At 40.0% G+C, this 13,198-nt stretch overlaps 1 protein-coding gene across 1 annotated transcript in view; it reads left to right on the top strand.

Annotated features, from left to right (window-relative positions):
- LOC110047444 (basement membrane-specific heparan sulfate proteoglycan core protein-like) overlaps positions 1 to 13,198 on the top strand; it is a 46,468-nt gene that overhangs the window by 12,650 nt on the left and 20,620 nt on the right. The window contains exons 15-31 of the mRNA XM_089282382.1: positions 69 to 142; positions 555 to 695; positions 1,377 to 1,568; positions 1,652 to 1,744; positions 2,214 to 2,297; positions 2,615 to 2,733; positions 2,834 to 2,945; positions 3,299 to 3,418; positions 3,511 to 3,638; positions 3,767 to 3,853; positions 4,506 to 4,561; positions 4,835 to 4,911; positions 9,744 to 9,884; positions 10,720 to 10,908; positions 11,354 to 11,446; positions 11,717 to 11,800; positions 12,226 to 12,344. Of these exons, the coding sequence (XP_089138508.1) occupies positions 69 to 142; positions 555 to 695; positions 1,377 to 1,568; positions 1,652 to 1,744; positions 2,214 to 2,297; positions 2,615 to 2,733; positions 2,834 to 2,945; positions 3,299 to 3,418; positions 3,511 to 3,638; positions 3,767 to 3,853; positions 4,506 to 4,561; positions 4,835 to 4,911; positions 9,744 to 9,884; positions 10,720 to 10,908; positions 11,354 to 11,446; positions 11,717 to 11,800; positions 12,226 to 12,344 (1,909 nt within the window). The remainder of the gene's footprint in view (positions 1 to 68; positions 143 to 554; positions 696 to 1,376; positions 1,569 to 1,651; positions 1,745 to 2,213; positions 2,298 to 2,614; positions 2,734 to 2,833; positions 2,946 to 3,298; positions 3,419 to 3,510; positions 3,639 to 3,766; positions 3,854 to 4,505; positions 4,562 to 4,834; positions 4,912 to 9,743; positions 9,885 to 10,719; positions 10,909 to 11,353; positions 11,447 to 11,716; positions 11,801 to 12,225; positions 12,345 to 13,198) is intronic.

The raw sequence follows: 13,198 nt of genomic DNA on the forward strand, positions 1-13,198 counted from the left end.
AGTTTTCTATACACATTGTGCGTTGCAACACTCTTTGTAATTTCTTACTACATTTCTCGTAGTTTCAGGACTAAAAACTTGTGATTCCCGCGGCAGCTTGAACCTTAAGGCGGACAACGGAGCAGAGAAATGTTTGTGCAAGGTTAAGAAACAGACTTTTACTTTGTTTTAGATTTGTTGTTGTATATCTGTTGTTGTTGTTTTCGTCGTCATCGTGTGCTAGCTTGAGCAAGAGCGAAGCCTATAGCTATAGTAGCTAGTGGACGTGAGTTTGAAGGAAGAAAAACTATCGGATGTGAGTTGCAGTGAGCTCGCTAAAGAAGAATGCGCGGTAAGCTTCCGTCTGTTGTTTGCTCCTAAGACTGATTGATTGCACATGGATACGAAATATACTGTACTAACTTTTTGATATCGTGGTGATTAAAAGTAGGATTCGGAAGAAGATTAGCTTCGCTCCGTACTCCCCGAAAACTACTGAACTGTTTTTGCTCACAGAGTTTGTTAACGGAAATTTGAAATTTAGTTTAACGACTGTCCTCTTTACTTGTTTTTAGCCCAATGTTGGTGGTGTGAGTTGTGGTACATGTAAACCAGGATTTTTCAATCTCCAAGCTGACAATCCTCAGGGTTGTACACCATGTTTCTGTAATGGAGTTTCTGACAGCTGCCAGAGTGCTCTGCTCAACAGGACACAGGTAAACTGTGACGTTGACCGCATGCAAATATTGATAACACACGCGCCTAGTCAACATTTTAAGTCAGTTTATAAAGTGCAGGCTTTGTTTAAACTTAAGATAGATCGGTTTTCACTTGAGTGTCGAAACGAAATTGGTTTTGCGTCACTTCGCCACACGATTGGCTTAGAACACCCGCGCCACTATTTCATCCAATCAGAAGTGAAACCAAAACCAATCGTCACTGCTTCGTACACGTTTTCCCGCGCTTGGCGTCAGCCACATGTAATTACTTCAAGCTTTGATTGGTTCGCTGTATTGTCTGCGTCCTTTGTGATTGGCTGGAGTAAGAGACTGATAGAAAAATCGTGGTCTCTTGACTAGAATGATTACTTTGGTCTTGGTTTTACGACAATTCATGAATCTCCTTCTACCATCTGTATTAAAGTGTTTTACTGATTTTTGTCGTTTGTGACTTCCCATTAAAGACGAATGTAATTTCAATGAGATTTCGTGAAACATTAACCTCTGATATCTACATGTCCTAACAATCCATGCCCCTGGCTGGGAAGCGCACAAATCAGAGTTCTGAATCTTTTTTGTTCGTTTGTTTGTTTTCTTAATTTAGAGCCAGTCTTGAGTACCTGGTTTACACAATTTGAAATAGTTTCAAGTTGGTTGTTTATTTTTATTTTTTGTCAGATTCGATCTACCTTCTCTGTCAATGAGCTGTTGAATTTCTCACTTGTCACATCAGAGCTCAGTCCAGTAAATTCTTCGGATCTCTTCGTTAATCCACTGACCAAAGACCTGACGTTTCAGTCATTTGTGGTGGAGGACGTTCAAAACAAGATCTTATACTGGAAGTTGCCACAAGAATACACTGGAAACAAGGTTGGTTTACAACGACATCTTTAAAAAAAATTTTGAAAAATATGACCATCTTCATCAAATCATTTTGCTTATTTCTTTTTTAGGTTACGTCATATGGCGGTATTCTAAGCCACGTGATTTCGTTTGTCGCCAGTTCTGACGGGCAGTCAATACGCGCGCCAGATATCATCTTGGTTGTAAGTATTAAAGAGTAAAAAGTTACAAAATAACCTCTCACTAACACACATGCAGTAATCCGTTCAACATCCAAACGTGTGGTTTTGGTACAACTTACCAAAGAATGTACGCATTATATATCTGGGACAACAACTGTCAATTGAAGTTATGTTTCACTCAAACTGTGACGAATTAACTGTAAGACAATCTTCCTTTCGAATGAATGTCTATATTTTTTTACTTTTTAAATTTTTTCTTGGCAATATTTAGATCTTGATGTGTCTTCAACCCTTCTTTCAAGATCTTTAGGAAACTATAAGAAGCTATGGCGAGTACCTACTCTATAGAGCGTTATGGGATAGCAATCTTCTCCAAAACATGCCGCCTCTTAGCCCTTGTAGCTCGCAATTAACGAAGAACGAGAGATAACAGGTGGAATTATTCACATGCCAGTTGGTAACGATAATTTGTCTTTTTTACATGCTTTAGGGAAAAGACATCTCTATTTACCACTTTAAAGAAACGCCTGCAGACAGTAGCGAGGAAAACGCTTACCAAGTCAAGCTTTACGAGGTTTGTTCCTTACGTTGTGTTTCCATTTGTTTCTTTACTTTATTTCAAATTACACGTAAGATGTTTCTATCAATTTTTATTTATCATTACTCTTTTTTATGTCACGGCCCTGTGTAAACTCAACAGTGTAGCAGCTCTCGTAAGCTTGTAATTCTTTTGCTTGTTAGCAGCTGTTATTGTTTTGAGGCCCATGTTTCATTTCTTACGAGAGCTGCTACCCACCCTGTAGATTACCTTTATATTTTTTAATGACTTTGGATAAATATTAAATAAATATATAACAAGAAAACCTTTCAAAATTATTTCCTTCCTTACAGCTCTCTTGGACTGGCAGCGACGGTCAAGAAATTTCTCGTGACCAATTTATTATGGCACTGCATCAGATCGAGGCACTTTTGATCAAGGCCTCCTACAATACTCGGATGTTACAAACAACGTACGATCTATAGCTTGTACTTGAGGAAAAGATGAGTCATTCATTTATTAATTCAGTCATTTATTCGTTCTGTCTTCATTCGTTTCCCTTTTCGTTGCAGTCTTCGTGAAGTTTCCATGGACATTGCAATTAATGACGTAACGAATCAGTCACGTGTTACTTCGGTTGAGCAGTGTGCATGTCCATTAGAATACAAGGGTTTGTCCTGTGAGGTATGAGTAAGCTTGTTAGTGTTTCCATGATAGCCATTGGAGAGATCTGCTAGGCCTTCTTGTAACAAAACATTATATGGCTTCTTTCCGTTCCATTTCCTTTATATAAGCAGGCTCTACTACACTTACGATCTTGAAGAGTGATAAGCCACGCTATTATAGCAGTTTCCTTCATTGCTTACCATAATTATAGCATACTAAGTTTCCAGATCATTGTACATGTATTACCATGTTTCACTCAATTAGAAGACCATTCGGTAACAGAGTTGCCTAAACTTGTCAAACTTGTATTTTAATTCAAATTTCGGCATACTTCCATTTACTTAGCAGTTCTCTTTTTTCTTTTTTGACAGTCTTGTAAACCAGGTTACTATCGGTCACGTGTAGGGCCATACCTTGGGAAATGTATCAAGTGTGATTGTCATGGACATTCACGTGATAACTACTGTGATCCTGAAACAGGAGAATGCAAGGTCAGCGGCTTTTCCCGTAATGTGTCCTGTCAGTTAATATGAAAACAGTAACACTTACCCAGCGACTGTGAGTATTTTGTTTTCTTTAACAGAATTGTCAACACAACACTGGAGGGTTTCGATGTCAAAACTGCCTGACTGGTTTCTATGGAAACGCTGCAATTGGAAAACCGTCGGATTGCAAGCCATGTCCTTGCCCTATGACATCTCCACCGAACAGGTATATATGGAAGTCAAAGACCTGTACATTCCCTTCCCTGTCTCTTTTCCTAACCAGCCGTTTCTTTATGTTTCTATTTATTCTTACTTTGTAAACAAAATCTCTTCAAGTCTTTATTTGGTTGTTAGGTTTAGTCCCACATGTTTCTTGGGAGAGGATGGTCAACCGACATGTGATGCATGCCCGCCAGGGTATGGCGGCAGGAGGTGTGACAGGTAGGTTTATGGAAACGGTGGCGTATTTTCAGGAAAGAAAGATTTTCGCGTTACCCAACATCAAATGCACCCTCAATAGGACATCGTGAATTGAAACAATGTTATTCAGCAACAGCTGCTAGTGAGGCTAGAAACTCGGACTTTGCCAGTGCCAAGTTTGTTTTACATAGTTCTATAGACTCACGTATGATGGCTGAAGATGATTTTGCGTTTTTCAATTTTGCGTTCACAGTTTCGCATTTCGGGTCATTCTGATACATGGTATGATTGATATTCTTGCCCATTCCCAATATCAGTCGCCTATCTTCCAACTCGTCTTGTTGTTCCTTTACTTTTGATATCGCTTAAAATTCTGGGTTTTTTCCGAATCCAGCTCAGAAAAGGTAAAAATTTGACGTTGAAAATTATTCCTTCTATTAACTATGCGCACGCTTTGTTATCATCTCGTTATTGTTGTTTATGTTCTTATTGTTTAAGGTGTTTGTTTGTTTTTGCTGTTTTTCCTTCTTTTGTAAATTATTTTCTAAGTTCCACCCGCGAGAAAAGAATTTTTCCTGTCATAGGGTCATAAATAAAGGCCCTGTAAGGACTTTTATACGAAAATGTTATATTATAAACTGCGATGCATATTGATTGCAGTTTAATTTCTTAGATGCGTTCAGCCTTATGTTGGAAATCCGACAGAGCCGGGTGGGAACTGCAAACTGGGTAAGGATTATGATCTCGATTTTTTAATCTTTGTCACTCAGATATCCAAGCATATCAAATTGATACAAATCAGACTGCACTTTGACTACTGAACTGTAATCTTGCTTCCCTCACCGTTTTCAGCAGTGAATAAACTTGCTACAAATGTTTTGTGATCGCAAGAGTTCTTATGACTGAAGTAACGCGTTTCTTCTTTTGCCTGAGAACTCTAATTTTCACTCGCTTGCAGAAGCTCTTATCATAAGCGCAGACATTTTTTGTGTTTTGTTTTAGAAGTTGATTGCGGATGTGATGTTCGCGGTAGTGTCAACAAATCGTGTGATCCTGTAACCAGGCAATGCTTTTGTAAGGTAAGAGTAACACATAGAGTAAGAATGTATGTCGAGGAGAAGTCACTGGATTACTAGCTGGTGAACTTTATTTGAGAACTGAAGCCGATCAGAGTTGTCCTCATGACATCGTTTTGTTACAAGAGAAATGTGTTTAATGCGTTATAATTTGACCAAAATAAATACTGTACATTACCAGCATCCAGACCAGCCCTTCAGGCAGGGTCCACATTACGCCGGAGGAATTCGAAAACTTAGCTTTACTTCTGCAATTAGGCCTACTGTCCAAACTAACTCGTCACGAAAGCTGGACTTGTCGAAAAAGCTCTTCAAACCAGAGGAATTTGAAAATGCCGGCTTTTCGTTTTCGTGTGGACGGAAAACATTTTGTAAACGGAACTTTTCGAAAACGATGGCGTTACGATGATAATGTGATTTCCCTGACCGCGTTTTCCTCAAACACAAATTCAAAATGACCGGTGATTGTTGCTTTTTTAAATTCCTCCAGCGTAGTGTGGAAGGAAAACATTTGATGCGCTTTTAGAGTGAAACCTCCGTTTTCTCCGTAGAGTGGATGGGGCCTAACTCCATCCCATCCCACGTTACCTCGACGCTTAGCAGACACACCCCCCTAAATAAGACACCTTTTGCATACATGTAGAGGACCACGCAACGAGAAGCTAAAGTGTCTGACTTGCCTTTTACTGGATCTCTTCCCTTGAAGAAGAGTAGTTCTGACCCGGGGAGTTCTGATTATTGTTGTTGTAGTTGTTGTTAGTTGAATATTGGCCAATAAACTACACTTTATTTGCCCTTTTGCCGTAGTTCCGGCATTGGGATTTACTGAGAACTGCAGTTTTCTTTGTCCTTTCCCTGTCGATCATTAGAAGATAAAAAAATATCCGAATTTAAAAGAGCAAAGAGTAATGAAGTGCGACCCTTACTAAACACAACTGCAAGAAGATATACAAGTCAAATGTCCTTGGTAACCATGCCGGCACTGTACAGTGCCCGTGCTAAATCGAGGCAGCGGTTTGTGAAGTTTCTTGGCGGTTTTATCAATCGCAGGATGATTTGCCGCTGATGAACAGAAACAGAAACTCACACAGTTAACCCCAACCTTTAGGTCCTCCAAGCGTCTCGCAATTTTATCTTGATACCGAGTCTTAACAAGGCTATCATTTAAGGAATAAGCATTTTGTTTATGCAATTCACCGTCCGAGTATTTCCGTTTGTCGTTTGTTATCGCGTCCTTTGCTGTGCAGTTGGGTAATTTGTTTTGTCGGCACTTGATTGGACTTTTGACAGGGAGATAGCATTAAACAAATAATCATTTAGGAATCGCGTCACTCTGAAAATAGTTTGGGGTACTAAAATCACACTCAAACAAAAATAGGTTACAACTTTCATTCGTTTTCCCTTGTAATTTTCTTCAGACGTAAAACCACCTTTTGAATCAAGGAATTGCCATTTTGATTAAATGTTTGTTTCTTGTTTCGTGTGCGGGCTGTGTATGTTGCTTTCTTATCTAGAACACAACTGCTCTGCCATAAATTGTCTGCGTGTTATTTTCTTGTGATAATTATTGTTCTAATATGTAGCCACACATACTGCGGCAAGGATTCCTTTGTTACATGTTTTATCAATAATTTTGACGCGCTATGAAGTATTTCACAAAACGCCCATCATTTATCGTTTCATTCTCAGTTTTAATAAATCTGATCGACAGTTTTGGACTGAAAGAAAAATAGCTTTTATTAAAATAAACAAATAACGCTAATTTGGAAGTCTACAAAGTTGTCGTAATGTCATTCACGCAGTGTATCATTTCACTCCTGAAAACATGTAACCTGTGATAAGATCTGAGAACAGCAAATTCCACAGAAACTGCGGAAATTGAAAAGTTACTATCATAGAGATATGGATTGGCCTCCTATCGGAAATGAAATTTTCCCACGTTCGTGTTGTCCCAGATTTGTTTCTCTTCTGATGGGAAAACTTAACAGTATAAACAACGCTTCTAAAGTTTGGCGTGTTCCTCTGAACTTGAAATTTATAATTACCCATTCCGTGAGTATGATAAGGTTAGAAGGCTATCGATAACCTTTGTTCACTACACTCCAGTCAAGCTGAGCTACTTCGTTTTTAAAATACTGACAGGCTGTTTACAAAAGCGAGTGTTTAACAAACGTTTTCTTCATTTTCGCTCAGTCTTTACCAGCGTATTGTGGAAATGACAGCTTCTTTCAACTCCGTTTTCTCTAAATTCTCGTTTCTCTCACGTCCTGTCGTGCAAAAGAGGTGTGAAGATGCCGACACAGTAACCAGATCGTCAAGGGCTTTTATCGCAAACGCAGAACATGGTCAAAGGCTAGCTACCGGATTGGGTTTCAATTAACACTTTTCTAAGTTGTTATGGTCATCCTACATGACATGTTTTGAGAATCTTGCAAACGATCAAAACCTCTCAAGTAAAAATCTCATAAGATACATGAATATTCTCCCGAGGAAGCTGAAAACGCAACCCTCCGCATCTTAATCTTGAGTGTCATCTTAGTCAACTATCTGTCGTAAAGAAGGTTTGGAAAATCTTCCGAAAGCTGCTCATCCTTTCTGTTGCACAATGAATCGGTGTGCTTTTGTGATTACTATTGTTTTCCTGCATCTTACGCCAACGATTTCAATCCAGGTAAGCTAAACCACTTAAGGGTAGATTAAACCTACTGAGCCTCAAGCCATGTTACTGCAACAAATCCCGAGATACATTTAAATACCAAATACGATTGTTCGCGGATTGCACATTGAGCAACTCCCAGCAGCACCTACAGCTGCTCAATTTTTCTTCCCTTTAGAGTCTTTCGGTGAGATCGCATCCATACAACCGAAAATTTGCTACAAATAAGGTTTTCCTATTACAACATTTAATCGAGAATCTTTCCTGTGAAACGCACACGAGATTAACAGCGTTAATTTGGAAAAGCTGTATGCCCACCCAAAACCAGTTTCTCGGTAGCTACTTTCCCTGTGTTTCCCAAACTTTTGAGCTTATTTTATTGCAGTCTACATTTGCCGGGTCATAATATTCCCGTGAGTCAGAATGGTTGTAATATTTCTCTCGAAACATCCACTCTCCATCGATAGTGACCTTTCACCCATTTCTTTCTTTCTTTACGGAAACTCGGGATTTTTTTCGTGATGTGTTTATGTTGTAATTTAAGATACTCTTTCCTCTTTGCCCCGTCTGCGTTTTCCGTGTTTTTTCATTTCATATGCGTTGAATGAGTTCATAGGTCTGACCAGTCTTCCAAGTTCGGAAAAGACTGGAATTTATTTTCCCACAGACATTTTTTTCTTCCACATTTTCCTTTCCCATTTGTAATTACTAGGAATGTTTTGGTAATTTTCAACAGTTGTCATTAACCAGGGTCCAAGATAAAAGCAGAATTGTGATATGAGCTTATCTAACCACCCGACAAGGCCGACACTGTGCTAATGGGAAGTGCTCGTATTATCGTTTACAATGTTGAGTGGTTTGTGACAAGTGACATCAACGCCAAGAAATAGTTCAGTTGACAAGTCCTGGAAGCTTTGTGAGTCGCAGAAATTAAACGAGAAACAAGGGATGATAAAAATCCACTAGGTCTAGATCGAATATAGCGCAAGACGGCACCAAGCCTATTTACAGTGACACGATCTCTTTACAGACAGAAAGTAAATGAGATAGCCGAATTAGTCTTGATAAGGGGGTGGAGGTGGGGGCATTCCCAACGTGGTGCACTGGAATGGTTTTATGCATTGTCTTTTGGTCCGAAAATTATTCCAGGGAACAACGAGCCATGCTGTAAAAGCTCTAAACTCCCAGATGCCGAAAGTGATATAAATAGATTTCAAGGAACATAAATACATGCAGGGGACTGTTCAATCTTCAATGTTTATTCCTGTTTAAGAATGCATCTCCACAAACAAAAGAGACAGGCAATTTTAATGGGCTAAAAACTCTAAAAAGAGTAGTTCCTTTCTTATAGCTTTCCGCCTTGAGAGGCGCTTAGGGGAGACTAAGTAAAAAGGTTAGCTTGGAAAATTTAATCGAGCATTATGGTAAAATTCATTGTATGTAGGTAATATGACAGTGACGGATCTAGGGGAGGGGCCCGGGGAGCCCACCCCACCCCCCCTTGTTTTACCTTTGGTAGCAAAAAGGAAGAAATCACAGAAGGAAGAAAAGCCGGCAGGGCAAGCAAAACAAAACCGCCCCCCCCCCCCCCCAGCTTAAGGTCTCGATCCGCCTCTGTTTAAAAGCCCAATGCTAGACCACTTCAGGCCTAAAATATGGTATTAGAGATCTTCTTGAATCGTTGTTGACAGTTTCAGTTATTAAATGGAAAGACTAAGCAAAGAGAATTTAAAATACCTTTTCATATTTATGACTAACGCTGCGAAGGAAGTTGTAATGATCTCAAAAGAGTTAGTTAAGGTCATGCTATTTTGGGTGACTCTTTGTAACGACAGGTTAAAACAATAGATTATACTAGAAATGCATCACGTAACACATCATGGAAGTGGGGGACGGAATCCCTAGAACTGAGCAGTTAAAAAGTGCTTTTTTAGAAAACGAATTGTGCTGGTCATACGCTTTGCACAACGAAGCTACTACATTCTTGACCTTTCAAGTCACGGCGAACAGATAGCAAAAATGTACCTATTTATTTTTCTTTGGTCTCGGCGCGCCGTCGTAAACCTTTCTAGAGCTCTGTTTATTCTAAAACTCACAATAGATAACTTCCAAAAGTGATTTCCGCCAATCTTTCTGTATAGTAAGTATCTCACGGTTGTTTTCTGTTGTGTCTCTATAGAAACACGTGGAAGGCAGGAAATGCGACAAGTGTAAGCGATCCTTCTTCAACTTGCAGTCGGACGAGCCTGAGGGGTGTGTACCGTGCTTCTGCTTCGGGTTGACGAGTGATTGTAAATGTACCAATTATTACAAAGACACGGTAAGAATGCTGGCAAGTCTGTCTGATTTACAATCATCTCCTGTTGTCTCCAAGATTAGATTTCTTTTTTGTTTTTTTCGCTTTCAAATAGTAATATTGTCATTTGTGTTGACATTGACGTTGAATTCTATTTTTCGGAGGGCAAAAAATTCTCTCATTGGCCTGAATCACTTTCGTAGCTATGTTTTTATATGTCACTACGAGTTGTAAGGGTGCTTTAGCTCTCCAACGGATCGCTTTTCACTTGTGTATTTTTGGTTTTGTTTTGTTTTTCTTTTGGGCAACTTCTTTATTCCCGTATGTATGAACACTTAACAACCCGCTGGTTCGTTGTGGAAAGACGTTGAGCCATTTATATTTTGCCGACCGCCCCACTCCCTACCTCGCTACACACTGCTAATCCCTTGTGCGCTCTTCTTCGATTTACAACAACATTATAAACTTCCAAATTGAGGATATATTCCACATCAAGAGATTATGATCATATCCTCTTGTCCACATACATGTAGTCTCCATTTTCCCAACTCTCTTGCTACGTGGACCTACCTATACAGCCTATAACCTTTCATACGTGCATCCAATTAGGAATTTAGACAGTCAGATACGCGGTACTTATTCATGAGTCTTCTCTAAAGTTTGCATATCTGCCGACTCTAGTCTAGCGATGATTCCTTTATTGACCCAAACTACTCAGGCTGAGATCCAACGAGCGAAATGTACGCAAACTCGGCCATAGATCTGGGCATATCATGATAAGGTCAATGACGTAATATTGAAGGAAAGCAGGAGAGTACATGCGGCATCTGATTGGCTAATGGCCAAATTTTTGTTTCAGATTCGTCTACGAGTTGCCCTTATAGACGGTCCAAACTTCTTACGACTCTCCGACTTGTCACGTAACTCGATTTTTAGCTCAGGTTTTCAAGTGGAGGGTGATCCGGGACATTATGTTTATGACAAGTTTGACGAGTTACCAGCAGCGACATATTACTGGTTCTTGGGCCAGGAATTTAGAGGAGATATGGTGAGCTTATCAACATTATAATTTGATTTCTAAATTTAATATTCTTGTGATAAACATTGAAGGCGTACTTGAAAATAAACGTAACTGTTTAGAAAACTCTGATTACTTAAAGATTGTCAACGTTAATTCCGATCATTTGTCGATCTCCGGCTCCCAGCAACTTCGTTTGCAGGGCTTTTCCTTTAGAGACTGCCCCTCCCAGTCTCTAGATCTTAGGGAAAAGCCGTTGGAGCGAGGTTTGACCCCCGGGCGATCCGTGGGAAGAAAATCCTGTAGATTTTGGTTGCTTTTGTTAACCTTTATCAGCTATCGACTTCACGATGTATGGAAGTCGTCACTGGCCAGTCCCAGATTACCGTTTTTAAGGGCCAACTGCTCTGCCAGTTAACTATTCTCCTTCAATGTTGTTGAAAATAAAATGAAGAAACTACCTCTTGTTTTACAGATAACAAGCTACGACGGTATTTTGCGTTACACAGTGTCACATGAGATGAAGCCAGGCGGTGAGCTAACCACCGACACAGACGTTGAACTAAGGGTAGGTCGACTAGCGTAAAGCACCACAGAACTTGGCAACTAATCATAAGTTTACACATTTTCTAAACTTCAACCATTTCCAGTAGTCTGTTTTATCGAACATACACAATCTGGCATTTGAAAGTGATCAAATTGTATTTCCCCAAGGGGTAAGAATTAATACGTATCGAGATAAAGCCGATAGTTTCAACACACAAGTGTATTTTAGAGGATCTAGACGACGATGGAGTACTTGTGCTCACAAGCCTCAATGCTGTCACCTTCATTTCAGGGAAGAGGAATTGTTGTAATCTTCCGTCACAGGAGGCCACTCGAGGGTGGAGAGAAGAGGGCGTTCGGCCTCAAACTGTCCGAGGTTGGTGTTAGTCAACTAATTCTGACATCGTTTTCCCGAGCAACAGAACGTTTTCATTGTGCTGCATGCAGTCAAAAACCTAACAGCATTAAGCGCCCTAGCTTTGTGTTTCTCGTCCTTCCTGTTTTTTGATATTACCCCCCCCCCCCGCCCCAGCCCACTACATTTCTTTGCTGGAAATGCTTCGAATTCGGACGAAAATGATACATTTTAGTGACGCAAATTCCTAATGACATAGAGTTTATATCGGAACTTATTTTTAGACGGAACTCTACCACAGAAGGTCTCCGATAAAAGTAATGTGTAGTCGTTTTTTTTACTTTGTAATTTAAGACGTTAAAACCACCAAGTCTAAACCTGCAAGATAAATACAATTCGTTTAACACGATTCTGTATTGCTTTTGAAACTGACCTAATCTTATCAGGGGTGGCTGAGGTATCCGGATGGGTCTCGAGTAACCAGAGATATCGTGATGACAGTGTTGTCAGCTGTGGACAGCATTTTAGTCCGAGCGACTTACAGTACCACCACAACAAAAGCCAGGTCAGGGTTCACTCACTGTTCGATATATTCTTTATTTACACCAGATGCACTGATGGTCCCCAGCAACTATTGATTACTAGATTCTCTGTTCCTCCGGTTAAATATCTAAAAAGTCGGGTGACTAGAATTTTTATAAGACAACTCGAGAGGTACGGGAACATGTAAAGGCGTTTCTAAGGTCCAAATGTTAGATTTCTGCTGTTGGAACAGTTATTGAAAATATTCAGCCTCAATACTGAAACTTGGACTGAAAAACAAGTTTTAATTTCCAGTGACTCACTATTCTATATCCACCAACCCCTTCAGTTTCATATTGCATGAAAGTCTGGATCTGCCATCCTTTTTAACTGTTTAAGACCACAGTATGAAATTCCCCTCCATTCTATTAGAAAACCAAAGAAGCTAGATTGATCCGTGTACTACTCGTTTTCATGTAAAGATCCTGTGTTAGACGATGTAAAAACAAAGTTGTTGATAAGAATCCAGAGTCCCCGATAGTCTGGATACGGGTGTATGATCTCCCACATACCAGTCGGACACTCCAATCACTGAGCTACATTTGGGTTATTGACCAAGCGTGAGGTCAAGATGGCTGGATATTGGCCAAGTTTTTTCTTTGTGAGTTTATGGTACGAGACAGAATCGAGGACTATAAACTCGTAAAAAAGAACGAGGCCAATATCCAGTGGTTTTGACCAGACAAGCTTGGTCAAAAAGGATTTATAGGCTTTTGGGGAATTTTTTCTTGTGGGACACAACTGGTAGTTTCGAGGGGGCAAGATAGCGCCAATCTTGTCCGCCCGGGTAGCCAATCACAGCGCAGGATTTGGTTTATCTTGCCGTCTCACGAAGCT

The sequence above is a fragment of the Orbicella faveolata genome, unplaced genomic scaffold, assembly GCF_042242905.1.
Source record: "Orbicella faveolata isolate gen_17 unplaced genomic scaffold, um_ofav_v1 contig_12, whole genome shotgun sequence".
Classification (NCBI taxonomy): domain Eukaryota; kingdom Metazoa; phylum Cnidaria; class Anthozoa; order Scleractinia; family Merulinidae; genus Orbicella; species Orbicella faveolata.